At 37.2% G+C, this 19,992-nt stretch overlaps 2 protein-coding genes across 2 annotated transcripts in view; one reads left to right on the top strand and one right to left on the bottom strand.

The window, feature by feature from the left end:
- DNAJB14 (DnaJ heat shock protein family (Hsp40) member B14) overlaps positions 1 to 14,928 on the top strand; it is a 33,697-nt gene extending 18,769 nt beyond the window's left edge. The window contains exons 4-8 of the mRNA XM_008179136.4: positions 1,394 to 1,579; positions 1,978 to 2,072; positions 3,667 to 3,776; positions 4,750 to 4,922; positions 12,172 to 14,928. Coding sequence (XP_008177358.2) covers positions 1,394 to 1,579; positions 1,978 to 2,072; positions 3,667 to 3,776; positions 4,750 to 4,922; positions 12,172 to 12,296 — 689 coding nt within the window. The 3' untranslated portion in view covers positions 12,297 to 14,928. The remainder of the gene's footprint in view (positions 1 to 1,393; positions 1,580 to 1,977; positions 2,073 to 3,666; positions 3,777 to 4,749; positions 4,923 to 12,171) is intronic.
- The window catches only part of LOC135983898 (general transcription factor II-I repeat domain-containing protein 2A-like), a 984,084-nt gene that overhangs the window by 754,342 nt on the left and 209,750 nt on the right, over positions 1 to 19,992 (bottom strand). The window lies entirely within an intron of this gene.

Genomic DNA, 19,992 nt, shown 5'->3' with positions numbered 1-19,992 from the left:
TTTCCAGAATCAAACTTTCACTATTTCACTCTTCATTCAGGTTGGACATCTTAAACTAAATTACTCATTTTCTGGTTCTTCAGCAAATGCACATTACTTCAGTGTACGGGTTGAAAATGGTGCAGGGATATGTTGGAGTCCCAATTGTTTTAATAGGAGTGTGTATTTTTCTTAACATTTCAGAAGTATCATTTGATCAGTCTCTAGAGTACCGCCAGACAACATATATTTATAATTTACTAATCAAGAGGGTTGTTGGTGTTTTTGTTTAAGAAAACCTACTTAGTGTAGTGCTTGAGACTAGTAGATCACATGGTATGAAATAAGAATGTAAGACTATTTTCTCAATACAAATACCAGGTGAACATTAAACTCACTTTTCAAATCTCTTGGAACATATTTTACTAAGTTGTCCAAGAGTCTATTCTTTTTATTTTAAAACATTGATCAGTCTGTCTTTTTATTTCCTCTAAATTCTGTTTTTAAAAACAAAACAAAAAAACCTTTTTGAATTGCTATGATCAGTTAGCACTTCGTGATCTTTCATGGCACAACATAAGCAAAAAAAAGTTACTTTAAAAAATCTTGTGTAAAATATTTTTTGCAATAGGTTTTCTTCCTGTGTATGTTACGAGCTGACTGACTTCTCTCTAATTTCTCTCCACTACTGAGGATGTCAAACTCTCACCACCATCTTTACCCTGAGGCAGAGTAACGTTGATAACTGTATTTGAAGTGTGTGTCCTATAGCAGGGTTTCTGTGTAATCTCTGTAGCTTGGTCTGTCATTTAAAAGCAGCACTGCTAGCAGTGTCACATGACAGTTTAAAAAATATGGCCCTAACTGCACCTCAGTAACCAAGATCAAGCACACACAAGTCAGGTAATTCCAAAAGTTAAGGTTGATTCACTAATATTAACTCTCATATTGCATGTGTAGTATTTTCTATTTGTCTTATTGAATGTAAATCTTAATGTATTATTCCTATTAATATAACCCACAAAATATACAGGAGATGCTTCATGGTAGAGCTAATGTTGTTGGATCAAGCCAAACTTTTCCAATTTACCTGACTTTTGAGTTCACATTAAAGCTATGTTTTTTAAATTGCAACGAGGGGGAAATATTTCAGCAGATGAAGACATTCCTTTGAAGATATAAACATAACTGTCCAGCCTTCTATAGCTACTTTACCATGATACAGGGCCTTGGAAGGAGTAGGAAACCTAAGATGTTTCTGGACACCCTGTTCCACTGCAGTTGATTTTGTAACGTACAGTATCACCTATGAATGATGCTAATCTTCAGCAAGTTCTTGACTGAAATTACAACTGTAATTACAGAACAGCTCTTACTGTTCATTTGTGTGAGCACTCTTTGTTCCCTGTTTCAGAGATTGGAAACGCATATGCTGTGCTGAGCAATCCAGAAAAACGAAAGCAATATGACCTTACAGGCAGCGAAGAGCAAGCATGCAATCACCCTGGCAATGGTAGATTTAATTTCCACAGAGGTTGTGAGGCTGATATTACTCCAGAGGATTTATTCAATATGTTCTTCGGAGGAGCGTTTCCATCAGGTATTTACTCATTAATATTTCATGGGTATTTATCAGAGCTGTACTACAGAGTTAATATGATTTTTAGAATATTTAATCCAAAATATTCTTTTCCTAATCTACTGTAAGCAAGTTGTTTTCCTCTGTGTATTGCTACATATTAAAGTTGTTAATTTCCTTTTCTGATTGCTATGGTGACCTCAGGAGCACATGAAATCATAAATATTGTAAGTTTTCAAAAATAAGACCTATTTTATTTAATGCAACTTTCAAAATATAAGAAGTTTAAATATGAGCTATTTTAAATGTCACACTCTGTATATTAATTCCCCAGTCTGTAGTCATCAAGGCATTTTAGTTTCTCGCTCACCTTGCGTGATTATAACTGCTGTTTTCTTGACTGATGTTTCTTTTTGTAGGTAGTGTACATTCATTTTCTAATGGTCGAACTGGCTACAGTCATCCTAATCAACACCGTCATAGTGGACATGAGAGAGAAGAGGAAAGGGGTGATGTATGTTTGAGTGGTTTTGACCTGAATCTACTGCTAGAGAAAGAAGATTGTAGTCATATACCTGGCATGATTGCAGGGGAATCTTTTGCTCTTTAGGAACACCTAAATTTGCAAGTGAAATACTTTACAGGCCTAGTGTGGGACAGCCTAGCTCCTTTTGGTAAACAGACATGAAGATTTGCATATGGTGCAGTAAACAGAACAAAAGGTCCCAAACTAACATCCTAAATTATTTAAATTAGTTTCTGGTCACTAAGAGCTTGTCTGTACTTGAAAATTAATTTGGATTAAGCAGGGCAGATTGATTTAAATCACCAAGTGGAAACCCTTGATTTAAATAATCAATTTTAATGAACTTTTCTATCCGTAGTTCAGTTATTTTCCAAAGAAAGTTTGCATTCTCATTGGTTGATATAACTATTAACATATGTTGATTTAAAACTAAATAGAGTCTTTACACTAGATGTGGTACATCTTTTTGCTACCTAGGAGTGTACACGCTAACTATATGCATTTATTTAAGCAATTATATATCGTAACATTTTCAGGTTATTAATTTTACATTTTAGTATTTTAAAAATAGTGACTGATATATCGCTTATATACTATGTAAATTTTGCTCATGATTTGTGTCAAGCTGAATTAGGATGGTAACTGGAATTTAATTAAACACCACAAAACAACTACAGTATTTATTTTTATTAAAACACGAAATGTTTTGGATATATAAACGTCTTTTATCAAAACATGTTGCACATTTACAACTAAATTATGGTAAGTTTAGGCCTTAACATAGTTTGTATTAAATTGAGATTTCATTTTTAAACAGGTTTATTTTTAAAAAGGAACTTCATATAATTTAAATAACAAAATAAAAAAAATCCAATTTAAGAAGTCCGTTTTTTTCCCCACCTTGATATTAAGGTAGGAAGTTAATTTAAAACACAATAGCTACTCCTGAGAATAACTTCGTATGTGGACGCTCTTGTTCTGGAGTAAGTGTGCCTTATTCCCATTTATCCTAATTTAATCCACTTTTAAAGTAGATTAAGAGCATTCACACATGCAGTTAGTGCAGAACAGCTGTTCTGCACTAACTTCAGACAAGCCCTAAGTGTGGCCTGCTGTGTACCTGCATTTAGCTACTTATTTGACATCTACATAAACCTGGTCCAGTCTATTGTCAGTGAAAAGACTCATTGACTTCGATGGGTGTTGAATTACATCTCTGGAGTTTTAAATGCATCTCTTCAGTGTTGTATGATGCAATATGTATTGCATTCCTGTTAACTAATTAATGCCATTTATACTTAAATTGTAAGCTGTTTGGGACAGGGAAACATTTTTCCTTGTGTGTGTGCAGTGTCTAGCACAATGGGGTTCTAATTTTTGTTTGGGGTCTCTGGGCACTATTACAGTACAAATAATTATTAGTGGCTTTGGGGTAGGGATATCTGACAGTACCTAAATTTTGTAGTTGTCTACAAAGTAGTTGGTCTTTTGGATTTTTAGATTATTAAACCCTGCCAAATTTGTGTACTATCTTGATCCTGATTTTATGAAATGCCCAAACCTTATCTCTTCTGTTCCATAGGGAGGCTTCTCAATGTTCATCCAGCTGATGCCTATTATTGTATTGATCCTTGTCTCTTTGTTGAGCCAGTTGATGGTTTCTAATCCTCCTTATGCCTTATACCCAAGATCGTAAGTAACACTGATTAAATTTGTTAAAAAAAAAAATACTACTCCATTTTTAAAATGCCCTTTTTATTTCTTTGCATGTCTTTTTAACATCTCCATTGCGGAGTCATCTTCTACTTGCACCAAGTGAGGAAGCTGACAAAAACAACCTCCTGACCTGTGTTGTTAAGGTCTGAATTATAATGAAACTGGAGAAATTCTCTATTCTCCCCTTTCCCCCAGAGTAGACTTGGTTACAATATTTTATCCCTGCCTGTCCGGAAGGGAGTACAGGTATTGAAACTCATATCTATTTAAGATGGATGGGTATCTAAAACGCCATTTTTTTCTTGAAAGAAATAACTCCCTTGACAAACCATCCACAAGGTAAATAGTGAATAGATTTAGCGTACTTGCGATCACTGCTTGAAGGGTTCTCACTCTCTTGCAGAACTGCTGAACTTCACAGAAGGAAGGCTCCTTCTCCTGCAGAGCTGGAGCTCCACAGGAGAGAGATGTTCTTCCCTTTTGAGATTAAGCTCCTGTGATACAAGCACCACTCCTCCAGAGCATGCACAAACCATGAGGTTTTTAATCCACAGTATGCCATCATGCAGGTGGATTTGTCAAGGGCTGCAGTAAAACATTTTAGAGTGAGATGCTGCTGGTTTTGATGGCTGCAGGGTGGGGACCTAATTTTTTATTTTGCCAGGTTCCAGTGCTGTTATATACACCTTATTTATTTATAAGGTTTTAAAACAAAGATTACTTACTAAAATGACTTTTGGAGATGGAGAGAGGTAATAGGCAGAAGTTCTATTTTCATATGAATGTAAACAATTTCTTCTGTTAAACATAACGTTTACACTGCTTTTCATTACAACTCTGACTTATCTGTACTCAGTGAAACCTTATTGCTGCTCTTCACTAATGGCAACATTTGAAACATACAAAAATTGTGTATATAAAAAGAATAACAAGCACATGTCTCTTACAGTGGTACAGGGCAGACCATCAAAATGAAAACAGAAAACCTGGGTGTCATTTATTATGTCAACAAGGATTTCAGAAATGAATACAAAGGAGTGTCATTACAGAAGGTGGAAAAGAGTGTGGAAGAGGACTACGTGTCTAACATTCGAAATAACTGTTGGAAGGAGAGGCAGCAAAGTAAGTTTACCCAATGAGTAATGTTTGGCACGTCTCAAAAACATGTATTACCATGAAAAGCTTATTTCTGCATTAGAATAGAATGAAGTGATTATTTTTACTAAAAAGAGTTTACATGTGATTTGTATGAAAGAACCAATACAAAGGCCAGTTTTTCACGTGTGTTGCATTTTAAAAATACACCAAGTAGTCTGTGTTAATTCCCAAGGTTTTCACTTGATGACTGAAGGAAACAACTGCCACCTACAAAACGATCGATTCTTTGTTCTGTTACCTGTGATCATTTCTTAAAAAGTGAACTACTGTAATTTTTTTGGCATTGAATGACAGACTTACTAATTTGACTACATTAGTAATGGAAAATCAATATTCTTCATTACCCCTACCCTGAAAAAGCTCACAGAGCAGTTATCTGTTTTATGTCGTCCGTGTTATGGCAGAACCACTTTTATTCCCACACATCCACTTCCTTATTAGCCATGTAGCTTAGCGTTTGTTCCTCAATCCAAAATGTACCTCCATACCTGGGGGCAAGAATGCTTTGCTTTTTTTTTTTTTTTTTTTTTAATAAACACCCAATGGAGGAAAGAAGGAAAACTTACTCTGACCTGAGGTCTGGAACTTTCTGTATTTAGTCCTGGACCAGACTAAAAATGGCACATTGAAAATTCAATATCGTATACATCTTTGGGGCCCAGAATAAATGTTTCACAATCTATCATTTTATCTCCCTCCCCAAGAACTAGCAACTTGTGCAATACCAGATCTTAAAAATAAGGTTGTTTAGACTAAGAATTTTTTTTCTTACCACTTTAATTCAGATAATTTAACCAGCTACTTTTTAAAAGGGATAGGGCTCAAATCCAATCCTTTAATACATGTGAGTGATATAAAACATTGTCAGATTCTGAAAGTAGGGCTGAAAAAAATCACCTCAAAACTGAAGTGAGAAAGCAAAATGACCTGTTTTTTAACATCCAATATCTCTCAACCTACCAGGGCTAGATATTCTTTGGACCAGTACAAAGTTTACAAGACTATAAAGTCTTCCACTCACTGGTCATGGACCAATCAACAGACATAAACAAAAATTACCGTATTTTCCGGCGTATAAGACGACTGGGCGTATAAGACGACCCCCAACTTTTCCAGTTAAAATATAGAGTTTGGGATATACGCGCCGTATAAGACTACCCCTCTTCCAACGCACACCAAATAAAAATTAAAAAAACATCAGATTTGATTTCAATATGGTAATTTTAATTCAAATGCTTATGACATGCAGGTACTTAGCAGGAAAACTGTCACTTATAAACATAAGGCTGTTTGTCATCAAACATGTAAACATAAAACAGTGCAAGTGGATTAAACTTTTCCTAATTCACTCTAAAGCTGAAAGGGAAGGATAAGACGACAAACCCATGGGAGCTGCCATGCTGTTTGTTTTCTAAGCTGTCAACCAAACTGGAACTGATGATGATAGGAGGAAGATAACAAACAATAGAGAGAGAGCAAGTGCCGGGCAAGTCCCTGGCGAGTTAGCAACGCCCATCATAACTGCAAGCTATGGTATTTTTACAGGTTTTGCTGGCATGACAGTTTCCCTTTAAAAGCCTTCAAAATCCTCCTGTTCGTCATCTGATATCATAAGTACATCAATGACATCTTGTGATACATTTGTAAGGCAGTCATCGTATGGATCGAATTCCGTATCAGATGGTGTGGTCTCAGCTTCAGCTTCCTTTTCATCTTGCCACAAGTAGTCATCCTCCATACCATCTAATGAATTTGATATGCCACACTTCTTGAAAGACTTGATTACTGTTTCTGCATCAATATAATTCCAGGCTTTTATGACAAACTTGCACAAAACATCCAACTGTGGAGCACGCATGTTTCCTCCTTTTGTGAATGACTTTTCGCCGCTAACCATCCATTCATTCCACTGTTCTCGAATGCGATCTTTAAATGGCTTGTTTAGGCACACATCCAGTGGCTGTACCAACGATGTCAATCCTGCAGGAATAACTGCCACATCTGTGTTTAGTCTTGCAAGTCCAATTTGCTTGGTGCTGGGAGTTAAATGAGCCCTGAACATATCCCACACCAGTAGACTACATTTTTGAATAAGTCCACCTGGTCGCCTGCTCCATACATTATCAAGCCATAGCTTTACCCCTTCTTCATCCATCCAGCCTTTTTCATTCACATGTACAAAACAACCAACAGGGAACTTGAGTTTCGGCATTGTTTTTTTCTTTTAAAAATAATCATTGGTCTCAGTTTGGCGCCATCAGCTGTGCATCCTAGTACCACTGTAAAACTGGACTTCTCATGTCCTGTTGTTTTAATTAAAATTGTTTTTTCACCTTTTTGATGGACAGTTTTATTTCCAACCATATCAAAATTAATTGGAGTTTCATCCATATTTCCAATACTACTTAACGCATAGCCATGTTTAGTGCGCTGTTGTATTACGTATCGATGGAAACTATTTACTTTGCTATCAAGATCTGCAGGTAATTTTTGGGCAATTTTCGTCTTTTGCCTCAGTACCATATTATGCCTTCCCATGAATCTAGTACACCAGGATACAGTGGCCTTAAATCTGTTGCTGTGATCTGGGTTAGATTTGGCCCACTGAAGTGCAAACAAACGTATTTTATTTCGTGTCACTACATAACCGTTTTGGCGATGCTCATTCACCATGTCTGCTACATGTTTTTCGAGTTCTGGCCAATGTGGGGTGCCTCTTCTTAATGCACACTTACCCCTTGGCATACTCTTTTAGTTATTATGTTCCATGGCAAAGTTTACAACTTTAAGTTTGAAACTGGCTTCATATTTCTTTCTTCTTGCTGGTGGAGCCATGATGGGGTTTTGACTGTTGGAAATTTGTATACTGTACTGTATGTACTGGTGCTATACTGTATGAACAGGTACAGATACTGGTGCTGTACTGTATGTGGTACCCAGTATACAACAGCGATGTACCTTACCGGCGATTGGCTGGTTGTTGTATACAAAGCCTGCTTGGATTGGTCAGCTCTCCCTGCCTGCCCAGCCCTCCCTGTCTCCAAGACTATCAGAGCGGTAGCGCAAACACGCCTCTTTCACCCGTCTGGCCCGCCCTTGTATCCTATTACCTCCTTCTCTGCCTCTCAGATCTCGCACATGCGTGCCTGTGCCGCTTCACTGCAATCCTCAGGAGTGAGATCTGAGAGGCAGAGAAGGAGGTAATAGGATACAAGGGCGACGGGTGAAAGAGGCGTGTTTGCGCTACCGCGTGTTTTTCTGGGCACAGCGCCGCTCTCTCTCTTTTTTCTATACCCCGGGCGTCCCGGACGCCTGCAGCTTGCTCCGCCCTTGCTGCTTTCATATGGTCGCCGCATACGGCGGGGATGCGGCTGTGGCCATTTTTGAGCTCCCCCCACCATATGCGGTGACCACAGATTCTCCAGTCCGGCTTGGAAGTTTCAGCACCCGCCCTATAAGACGACACCCGGCGTATAAGACGACCCCCGACTTTTGAGAAGATTTTCCTGGGTTACAAGGTAGTCTTATACGCCAGAAAATACAGTAGATCCCTATTTTTTGTCCCTCCAACATAAATTAACATCCTTTAGAGTAAAACTTAGAGCTCATCCTCATTAATACTAGAGTTGGCCAAAATAATTTTTTCCCATGGAAGATTTTGAACAAACATTTTTCATTCGCACTTTTTGAGAAATTTTGAAAAGAAATTAAAACATTTTAATTTAAAATTTTGAGTTTTGAATTCTGATATTTTTTTCTCCTCTCTCCCCCTCTTCATACCCCCCCCTCTTTTTCCCCAATTGGAAACACTGATGCGATAGAGATTTTTTTTAAGTTTGTGAAAGTAGGATGGGGTACCCTTCCTCGCTTGTTTAAACATGGAAAAATGGAAAGTAAGCACACATAGTACTTTCTCTAATTTGTTTTTACTTTTTTAAATTCAGATTTTTTTTAAGAGCATATTCTCCACCTTCTCACACTAAAAAACCCCACACTTCTATCCAACATTATCCTGAGGGGGAAAGTACAAAAAAAACCCAGCGAAATAGGTTTTCCTACTTTCTGAGGTTTGTTAATTTCTACTGGCCTTATGCTTTCTTTTTTCCAGTCGTAAAAGGTGGGGGGTGTAAACAAGGGTGAAAAGGGGTGGGTGAAGATTCCAAAAGTAAAAATCAAAATAGTTCAGTTTTGAAACCTAAACTGAAAGGAGAAGTAGTTGGAAATGAAAACTCATTTTAAAATTTCCTGTCATAAAATGTGGTCAAATAACATTTTCCTGCTTTTAAAAAAAAAAAAAAAAAAAGGTTTTTCAACTAAATCCTATTTTTCTACAGGATAAGTTTGCTATTTAGAATAGGAAACATATAGATTTATTTGTAGATTTGAGCTTAACAAAGGGTGTTAACAAAGGGACTACACAATAACTTCAGTTACAGAGTTCATCAATCAGAGCTCTGGGGGGCACAGAGTACATAGGGTGCTGGTCTCTCCACCTGGGCCTCTTAACAGTCCTCATTGTCATTGTGACATTTCATCACTATCAGCAGAAAGATTTAATTTTGAAAAAAAGAGGGCATCTGCAACTTGTACTCAAAGGGAATAAGCTGCAATTTTTCCAGAACCTTTCTGTCCTAACTAGAGCTGTGTGCAGAAGATACATTTTGCAAACACTTCCAAGGTTTTGGAATTTGGCTTCATTCTGAATCAGAATGGAAGCCTAAAACTTTACAATGATCTGTGAAGGAAAATTTCTGAAGAAAATCATTTCAGGTTGAAATGTTTTGTTATGACAATCTGAATGTTTTGTATAACGCATAATATAAAAATTTTAAAAAAAAATCAAAATAGTCATTTCAAAATGAAAAATCTAAATGTTTCATTCCAAAAAGTTGAAATGTGATGTTTCAACATTAGAACTTTTTTTCAGGGTTTGCTTCTGAAATGAAAGTGAAATTAACCTATTTTTGCTAACTGTTTCAGTTTAGACAGAACCACATGTTCCAATGGAATATGATTCCATCAAAATTCTCCAACCAGCTCTAGCCCAAGCTTTAAAAAAAGAGGAGAGAGCTAGGGGAGATTGTAGCAGCTGGCAGGATGGCAGAGCTCTGCTAAAGATGGGGATTCCCACTTAAACTCTCAGCTTCAAAAATCAGTATTATATAGTTAGAGACTTTAAACGAGGGGAATATACGCTCGGGTTTCTTAGGATAGAAATCCACATTTCACACACAAAAGAGGATACCCCAGAGGTCGAAAATATGATGATCTGGTTAAAAAACATTGGCAGATTCTGAAACCAGGAAAAGGAGGGTAGGAAAAGACAGTACTCTAGAGCAGGGGTTTCCAAACTTCAACAACCTGTGAACCCCTTTCACTAAAATGTTGAGTCTCGGGAACCCTCTCCTAAAAATGTATATTTCCAGGGATTTTCTTTTGTCTGAGTATAAATGATAAAAGCAGTGATCTGGGAAATATAAAATTTGTTTTTATGACATGCATATTACACACTATTTATTATTCATTATTATTATTACAGTATATTTTATTACATTATGAAAATGGCAACACTCTTCCAAGATCTCACTTTTGTAGCTTCTATCACTTTGAATAAGCCTGTTATAAGACAAGGCTCCTATGTTTCATCAAGGAGTATCAGATGTGAAACATCATGAAGGTATTTAAGAAGCCAACTCAAAGAGTTCCTCCTACACAAGCATTCAGGTCTTGAGCAGTCCAGGCAAACAATGCACATTACAACAAAGCTTAAACTTGTTCTTCATAATAATTAAAAAAAAAAACAATACTAGCTGCCTATTTAATTTTAAAAACAGCAAAAAATATCCACCTCCCTTTCTATTTCTTATAAGGAGTCTTGAAGTTTAAATCTCCTCAGTGTGATAGATATGCTTGCTTTGATCTGCTTAGCTCTTGGAAGTCCAGGGGCTCCGGGCTGCTGGCCCCGTGCTGCCCGGGGTCCCTAGGGACAGCTCTGTCCTCCATTAGGGATTTTTTTCCAAGAACCCCCTGTAACATTTCGCGAACCCCCAGGGGTTCACGAACCTCAGTTTGGGAACCACTGCTCTAGAGTATGTACTGGCAATGGCAGAAGTGAAGCTGAACAAGAGTAGAGTCAGAAGTTTGACTCTATTTAATAAAGACATCGGAAACAATATGTCCTAGATGGTGTAACAAGGCTCACTCTGTAATATGGTAATGCCCTGTTAAATTGAAGGGATTTGATAATTTCTCATTATGCAGTAATATAATCATTTTGTTTGTGTTGTTTACATGGCATTGATGATGTAAACCTATTAAAACTTCCTAAATAGCTTTTAAAAACAACAAAAAAACAAATCCTACAAATTAGAGTTTCTGTATGTGTAGTAAGTTATTCCTGCTTTGTATTTATTTATGAAAATATCTGCTCTGTGTTCAGTGGCGGTTTTTTGGATGTCATTCTTTGCTCTTTTAAAAACTTCTTTCCAAAGCTGTTTGTCTTCAATGAATGATTTATTAGTTAGAATTTTAACGTAAGACCGAAAGAGAGACGTTGTGCAAATCAGATACTCCACAATGTAGGACTGGTAGGCACTCCTATAAAACAGAACCCAAGGATTATTTTATCACTGAGAAATTGGTATATTTAGTGAACTGGGCAACTAGGTCTAAAAGGCATTTAACTCTCAGAATGGATTTTGAACACTGCCAGGATAACTAGAGGTGTATCATTAAGATCACACATAAGATCATTGACCACAGGGGTGAAGTGGTCAACATCTTTATTGGTGTACGGTAAGTAAGCAAGTAAAGGGGGATAGGGAATCTCTTTGAAATCGGTAACTATGGATTGAAATATAAGAACATTGAAAGTCTCTTACCAGCATCTGAAGAAGTGAGGTTCTTACCCACGAAAGCTTATGCTCCCAGTACTTCTGTTAGTCTCAAAGGTGCCACAGGACCCTCTGTTGCTTTTTACCAGCATTGAACTTCAAACTGGCAAGCAACGCTGATGGAAATCCAGCAGAGGGAAGCCTGCAATAAAACTACACATTGATGTCACTATGATTATTAGTTGGGAGCAGCAAACAGAGTGATGCAAGGTGTGGGGAGGATTTAGATGTCAGATGCTTGGGGAAGTTCTGAGTGAGAGAGTCCTACATACATGTGCAATTAGTACTTTAACCCTAAAAATCTTTTTTTCTTTTTTAAGAAACTGATTTGCTGTATGCAGCAAAAGTGTACCGAGATGATCGCCTCCGAATGAAAGCAGACTCCTTGCCAATGGACAACTGCAAAGAACTAGAAAGGCTGACCAGTATCTACCGAGGAGGATGAACTAGAATTTTAGCTGTGCATCCTTAAGTACACTATTATATCTCTCCTGTCAAGTGAGAAGAGATTTAGTTTCATCCTGAAAGTTGAAAGGAGGGTGGATTTAAAACTCTACTGTGTAGCTGTTTCCAGAATCCTTATAATGAAATATCATTTAATGGCTTCTTTATCTACTATGAAATATAGAACAAAGTCAGTTTACATATTTTAATTGTTTAGATTTTACTTCAAAGGCTTCCGTGAATTCTTTCAGCAGAGAGTAGCTCAGAAAGGATGCCACACTTGTAGAGGCTTGGTCATAGTGGTTCTCCTCTAACATATTTGTCATGTAAATATCTATGGAAAGAACACTTTGTGTATATACAAGTTAAATGACTTTCTATTTAAAATCTCAGAAATTTAGCTCCATAAAATATTTTGTTTCACTGATGAAATAAATAGTATGACTACATCACTCCTTATTCAGATGTCAAGTGTGTGTAGTTTAAACAAAAAAATTTAAACACTTTATCTCTAACCTTATGTACAATCTTCAGGCTTTACCAGCTTAGAGGAACTTGATATTTTAAAAATATAGCAGTGTATATTCTTAAATATATGTTGGGATAAATTGATTTAGCATAGAGTAGCAGTTAGCTGTTGTTTTTAAGAATTTCTGACCAATACTAAGAAAACCAAGAGCTTCACTAATCTCTTTTAAAAGTAAATATTTGTAAAGTGCTGTACAGAAGTTATGAACATTGCTTTTAGTACTTGTAGTAATTTACAGCAACTCTGTCCTTTGGCATTTCAGTAGTATAAGTCCATAAGCATGTTGAACATGCATTCCCAGGTTCCTTATATTTCACTGAAAAGGTAGAGGGAAAACCTGCAATAGTAATTTAGAGTAAAAAAAAAAAAAAAACAATCTTTCCTCTCGGGTGATTTTGCAGTTTCTCATTTCAAGCTAGTATCCTAAAACTAATTCCTTTTCACTCATCACAAGTGGAACAGGGAAATCACTGCTCAAGTCAAGCCTTGTGCCTTTTAACACTTCTGACAACTAACTATTAAATGCTTAGCTGGTTTGTAATATTCTGCCCTGATCAGAGCCCCACAAATTTGATCAAGTACAGGAACAAGAGGAAGTCACAAGATAGAAAGTTGTTTCAGTCCACAATCTTGCTGGATGGACTTCATATAGATGAGAAAACATACCATTTAACTATTAAATAGAATAAAGTATAATTTAATTCCATGGACTGAACATGTAAGTTATATGTATCCACACATGCTGTCCCAAAGTAAGGGACATTTTGAAACAGCTGGATACAGGGTGTGTGGTGCCTATAGAAAGAAATAAGTGTTTTGAGTGTAGTAGGTGAAATTTCTACATCATTGGACTGTTTGTCAATGCAACATAGCAAAATATTTTGTCTTTCATTTGCGAATGCTGGCTATTTAGTAATAAGGGCAGTACATTGTTTTAGAGAATTTCTCTTTAAATAATTTATCAAATTGCGAGGAGGCAAATTCTGCTCTCGGGTTATACCAGTGTAATTACTTAACTGAAGTCACTGGCCTATTCGCTTCATTGGGCTTACTTTAGATTTACACTGGTGTACTTTGTGAGCATAGTTAGTCCTTAGAGCCACATTAAATGTTGCTAATTTGAGTGACCCTTAAGTCTTGTGTGTGGACCTTTTCTAAAGTGTCTCACTGGAAATGCCCAATATTGTATATGGTTGTGTAACATGGAACAGGCTGGCTAGTGATGTAAAAAGCTAATAGCTAAACCAAAACATTCTTGGTCTTTTGAAAGAGGTAGTCTTCATAGTACAAATCAAAGGTGAACTTCAAAGCGAAGAGCTGAAAACTGAAATGAAGCAGGGTTTCTGTCCTGAGTGTCCCCACTAATCAGGTTTTGGAGCAAGAAGAGAGGGATGATGTATCATCGCATTCATCTATTTATTTTAGAATCATCCAAATGTTTTCAGTTTGCCTTCGAAGTAAAGCAAGCAAGCAAATGTGGATTCCCTAAATTCTAAAAGTATCCCAAAAGCATCATAAATATGCTAATTTGGAGATCAAAATAACATCAAAGAACTTGTCAAATTCTCTATATAGTCTTAGAGGAATTTTTTCAATGGTTTTGAACAAAGGCACTGGCCTCCTGTTTCGTAGATACACCTGTATGCTTGTGGGTGCCATTTTTTCAGTGAACACAAAGGGAAATTATTTCATAGTGCGTTTATAAAATATTGGGGCTGTGAAACCACAGTTAAGAAATGTGTTTAATAAAGCTGCTTACGATAAAGATATAGTTACTGCACAGTTAGAACTAGGCTGCTACATTCCATTGAATTATAAATTATTAGAAAAATAATTACCTTTCTAAGAATATTCTGTTTAAAAAACATGTTTTGATTGGTTGAAAAATGCTGCTTAACACTTGATAGATTAAGTATTTGCAGTCTCTTACTGAGACCAGGGTATGGGGACTGGGGAAGCATGGGTATTACTTCCCATACCTGCCTACCTTAAAGGTGATCTGTAAGGATTCTTTTAAAGTTGGCCATGTGTCCTCTTTTGCTTCTTTGTAATGTATTTTAAAAATAAAAGTCTGGGTTTTTTTTTACCTTTTAGCTTAAAAATATCAGGAATGTCAAGTCCTCCTCTTCCTTGGTTTTGCTGAAGGATCTTCTGGGTAGCTCAAAGTATGTTTCTTGTGAGCAAGATGTTTACTGAAGGGGTAAATATCCTTTCTCAAAAATGTTAATTAGTCATAAGTTAAATATTATCATAAAACCAAACCAGAATTTTAAGCAGTCTGACTAAAAATCCCTGCACTTCTTAGCTGCTCAGATTTTACTTTTAGACTCTTATGAGTCAGTCACTTCACTAGTTCGCCAGTCACCAGAGTTTTCCAGCATGCACAGAACCTGAATTTCTCAACTGAAAAATAAGCTGAGAAAAATAATTTAACAAAACAGATCCTTGCAGGCCAACTTGATATGTAATAAAGAAGCAAAACCAAGCCCATTTATTTCCTTTGCAAAAATGACCTTTAAAAAAATCCCCACAAAATAACATCTTGTTTTAGTCAGTTGAGAACCCTGATTTGTTACCAGTTTAAGGTAATATATATTTTACACATTTGGTAAACATTTTAGTGGAAGTTCTGTTTGTTTAACTAAAACCAAACTTAAAAGTGAACTTAGGACTTTAAAAAAACTTATTTGTAAGATTACAAAAGACAAAGTTTATAGCCATTAAAATATAGGTAGCACTTTATTTTAAAGGGACAGAGTCAACTTAAAAACTTCCCTCTGGAAATCTTTGACCTATTCTTACAAGTAACAAGTAAGAGTGCTATTATTGATTGAAGGGGGAAAACAATATCTATTTTTCAAGATTGTTTATTTTGTAGTAGTTTCACTGACTAAACTCACTATTCAGGGGAGTCCGTGTCCTCTGTGTGGATCTTTCACACAGCAACAAGCAGAGAAATACATAGGAAAATGCGATAGTAAAACCAAAAATGGACAAGGGAACTCAAGGGTAGGCATCATTACCTGAAACTTTCACCCTTTTTATTTAATTCACCAAAGTGGCCATAAGAATGGCCATATTGGGTCAGACCAAAGGTCCATCTAGCCCAGTATCCTGTCTTCCAACAGTGGCCAATTCCAGGTACTCCAGAGAGAATAAACAGAACAGATAATCATCAAGTGATCCATCCTGTTGCCCATTCCCAGCTTCTGGCAAACAGAGTCTAGGGACACCATCCCTACCCATCCCGGCTAAAGGCCATTGATGGACCTATCCTCCATGAACATATCTAGTTCTTGTTTGAACTCTGTTGTAGTCTTGGCCTTCACAGCATCCTCTGGCAAAGAGTTCCACAGGTTGACTGTGCGTTTTGTGAAGAAATACTTCCTTTTGTTTGTTTTAAATCTGCCTATTTAATTTCATTGAGTGACCCTTAGTTCTTGTGTTATGAGGAGAAGTAAATAACACTTCCTTATTTACTTTCTCCACACCAGTTACGATTTTATAGACCTCTATCATATCCCCTCATTAGTCATCTCTTTTCCATGCTGAAAAGTCCTAGTCTTATTAATCTTTCCTCATATGGAAGCTGTTCCACACCCCTAATCATTTTTGTTGCCCTTTTATGTACCTTTTCCAATTCCAATATATCTTTCTTGAGATGGAGCGATCAGATCTGCATATAGTAATCAAGATGTGGGCATACCAGGGATTTATATAGAGGCAATATGATACTTTGTCTTATTATCTATCCCTTTCCTAATGATTCCCAACATTGTTAGCTTTTTTGCTTGCCACTGCACATTGAGTGGATGTTTTCAGAGAACTATTCACAATGACTCCAAGATCTTTTTTGAGTGGTAACAGCTAATTTAGACCCCGACATTTTATAGGTTGAGATTACATTTTCTAACGTGCATTACTTTGCATTTATCAACATTGAATTTCATCTGCCATGTTATTGTCCAGTCACCCACTTTTGTGAGATCCCCTTGTAACTCTTTGGAATTAACTGTCTTGAGTAGTTTTGTATCATCTGCAAATTTTGTCACCTCACTGTTTACCCCTTTTTCTGGATCATTTATTAACATATTGAATAGGACTGGTCCCAGTACAGACCCCTGGGGGACACCACTATTTACTGCTCTCCATTCTGGAAACTGACCATTTATTCCTACCCTTTGTTCCCTATCCTTTAACCAGTTACTAATCAATGAGGACCTTCCCTCTTATCCAATGACAGCTTACGCTGCTTAAGAGCCTGCACTGCAGCCTTCTCGGTTTCTTTTCCAGAGAGAACAAACATCACATTCCATAGATATATTGTAGGTGTGATCGAAATATTTCATTATTTAAACCCCCTGTTTTCCTGTCCCTGTAGTACTTGTAGTGTTACTCTAGCAGAAACCAGAAAATGTGGAGCTCAGATTTCTCAGGCCCTTGGAAGTAATTTTGCTGAAGATACAGTGCTTAATAACCATTTTACATAGCCAAATACTTTCCTTCTCCCTCTTAGGATCTGGGTTTGCAAGCAGACTCCTGTACGCAAACACCATGAAGCTGCTTTCATTGAAATCAGTAGCAAAATTCCATTTAATTGAAATCAATGGCAAACATACCATTTATTAAATGCAATTCAGTATAATTTAATTCCATGGACTGAGTATTTACGTTCTATGTATCCATGCTGACAAATTAAGGGACTTCCTGAAGCTGTGGGATACAGGGTACATGATGCCTGTAGAGTGAGTGTGTTTGAGTTTAGTAGGTGACAGTGATGCAGTTGCTCTTTGGGGACTTCCAGTGGGACTGGGGGGGGGTGGTGGAGGGAGGAACAAAAAAGTGGAATTAACCAATTGCAGGATCAGGCCCATAGCCCTTGGCAAAGCCATTGCAGTTTACTTTAAATCATTCTTGGTGTACAGTAAGGAACAGTGTAATCTTAAACCTCTGTTTACCATTCATACACCCCCACGCCCCCATGTAGCCATTTTAATTATTCCAGAAGCTCCCATGATCTGTTAATGAGGCTGTTGATTGCAGTTGAAGATTTTACAGGGATCTTATTTCATTGGGAATCTCTTTAGGAGTTAGCTTAGTAGCACCAAATCCATTATCTTATCCTATGTTCCTATTAGTATTTTTGGTAGGAGATGGTGGGTCCTCAACTTTCATTAAAACTAATTGCCCTTTTCATATTTTGCAAGAATGATTTGTATCTCTTTATGCCTGACCTGGTGGTTGGTTTGTTTTTAACACAAGGCCAAATATTCAAAAGTATTCAGAATTCGTTGTGGAGCGGGATTTTTCAAAAGAGCTTAGCTCCTATTTAGGCAATTAAAGCAGTCAGATTTTCAAAAGTTCCCAACACCCACAATACAATAAGAGCTGTTGGGTGCTGAGCTCCTTTGAAAATCTGCCCGTGGTCTTGGGGGTTTTGAAATTGTTCTTTCTGTTACAACCATCTAAACAAGCTAAATACTGAATATTTACAACCACTATTTGTATGTTATAAAAATACAGGCAATCTTGCATTATGTGACACCATATTCAAAAGGGGAAATGAAGTTATGTAATACATATATAGTATCATGCAGATCCATTGTCATATGATCCATGCACATGCAAATACTAATATATGCATACACATATATCTATAAAAATGCATTTACAGGAAATGGGCCTCAATGGGGAGGGGCAGGTAAGTCATGAACTATCTTTATGAGGTCTCTGAGCATCCCACGAAAGCTTATGCTCTAATACATCTGTTAGTCTATAAGGTGCCATAGGACCCTGTTGCTTTTTATAGATCCAGACTAACAAGGCTACCCCTCTGATACTTGTCACCTTCTACTGTTACCTTTGAGAGTTGGCATTCAGTTAAAAAAAATTTTTTTAATCCATTTGCTTTTTGGGTATTAACCATCATAGCAGAAACATTTATAATCTTCTGAAAATGGATAAAATTCCCACAATGCTTGATAGTTAATTGACAAATTTTCAGTTTTGATCTTTCAGAAAATTCACCTTTTTCCTAACCGAGTCAGCCTACCACTTGAACTGTGTGGATTGTAATCCACTGAGTAACCATGTGGTAAATTTAGGTTCATGATCATGAACCAACACAAGAGTCCCTTTCGTCCATTAAATCTGCATGAGCCATGGAGATGCATTTTTTTCCTCCATATAGTGGGATAGAGGAATGAATGAACACAGTGATCAGCGTGTCCAGTTTTGGGCACTTAACAGAATAGATGGCTGCATCTACATTTCTAATCCCATTAGTTTTAGCTGTAGAAGGCAAGGAGGAAGGAAGGGGGGGGGGAACTGATAGGAAAAACTTGGAGAAGGAAAAAGAAACCCATCCTTTAACCTTCATGCAGATCTAGTCTGTGTGTTTAAGGGAAAGTAGGTGGAATGAGGCCTCTTGGTATAATCTTTTGGATGACTTTGTAATCTTGAAGGAAAGCTTCAGGTTTCAGGCTCCCTTTTCAGTTTGGTTACTCACTATTAAAGATATGAATTTTTTCCAATGTGTTTAAATAATTTCTTTTTAAGCATGTTGAACAGAAACATAAATATTCCTTATATTAAGGGTTATGTGAAATGTGATTTTTAAAGCTTCTTTGCATGTATAATTTCCCTGACAAGTACATGATTTCTTTTCACTCAATACCAAGGTTTGCTGGTCTTGGGATCACTAGACTTGTGAATACTGTGTGCGCATGTGTGTATAGGTGTATATATTTCTTTTCCAGTTAATACCTCAAACTTGTGATAGTTTAATATTGTGCCACTGTAAGTTTGCACAGAGCAGAGCTTCCATTAGGAATTAAAATTATCCATCCAATTTTGAGGATTCTGGTGTCACTGATCTTTAAATGATTTTTTTTTTCCAGTATGTGGGTAAACATTCCCATTACAGCCGGGGTTGGCAAACTTTTTGGCCCAAGGGCCACATTTGGGTATGGAAATTGTAGGGCGGGCCATGAATGCTCACGAAATTGGGGGGGGGAGTGTAGGGGGGGTGAGAGGTCCAGTTGGGGGTGCGGGCTCTGGGGTGGGGCCAGAAATGAGGAGGCTCAGATGGGGCTGGGGATGAGGGGTTGGGGTGCAGGAGGGTGCTCCGGGCTGGGACTGGGGGGTTCAGAGGGCAGGAGCGGGATTA

The sequence above is a fragment of the Chrysemys picta genome, chromosome 5 (assembly GCF_011386835.1).
Source record: "Chrysemys picta bellii isolate R12L10 chromosome 5, ASM1138683v2, whole genome shotgun sequence".
Lineage (NCBI taxonomy): Eukaryota > Metazoa > Chordata > Testudines > Emydidae > Chrysemys > Chrysemys picta.
Note: the sequence above shows the minus strand (reverse complement) of the source record. Positions and strands in the feature narration are given on the sequence as shown.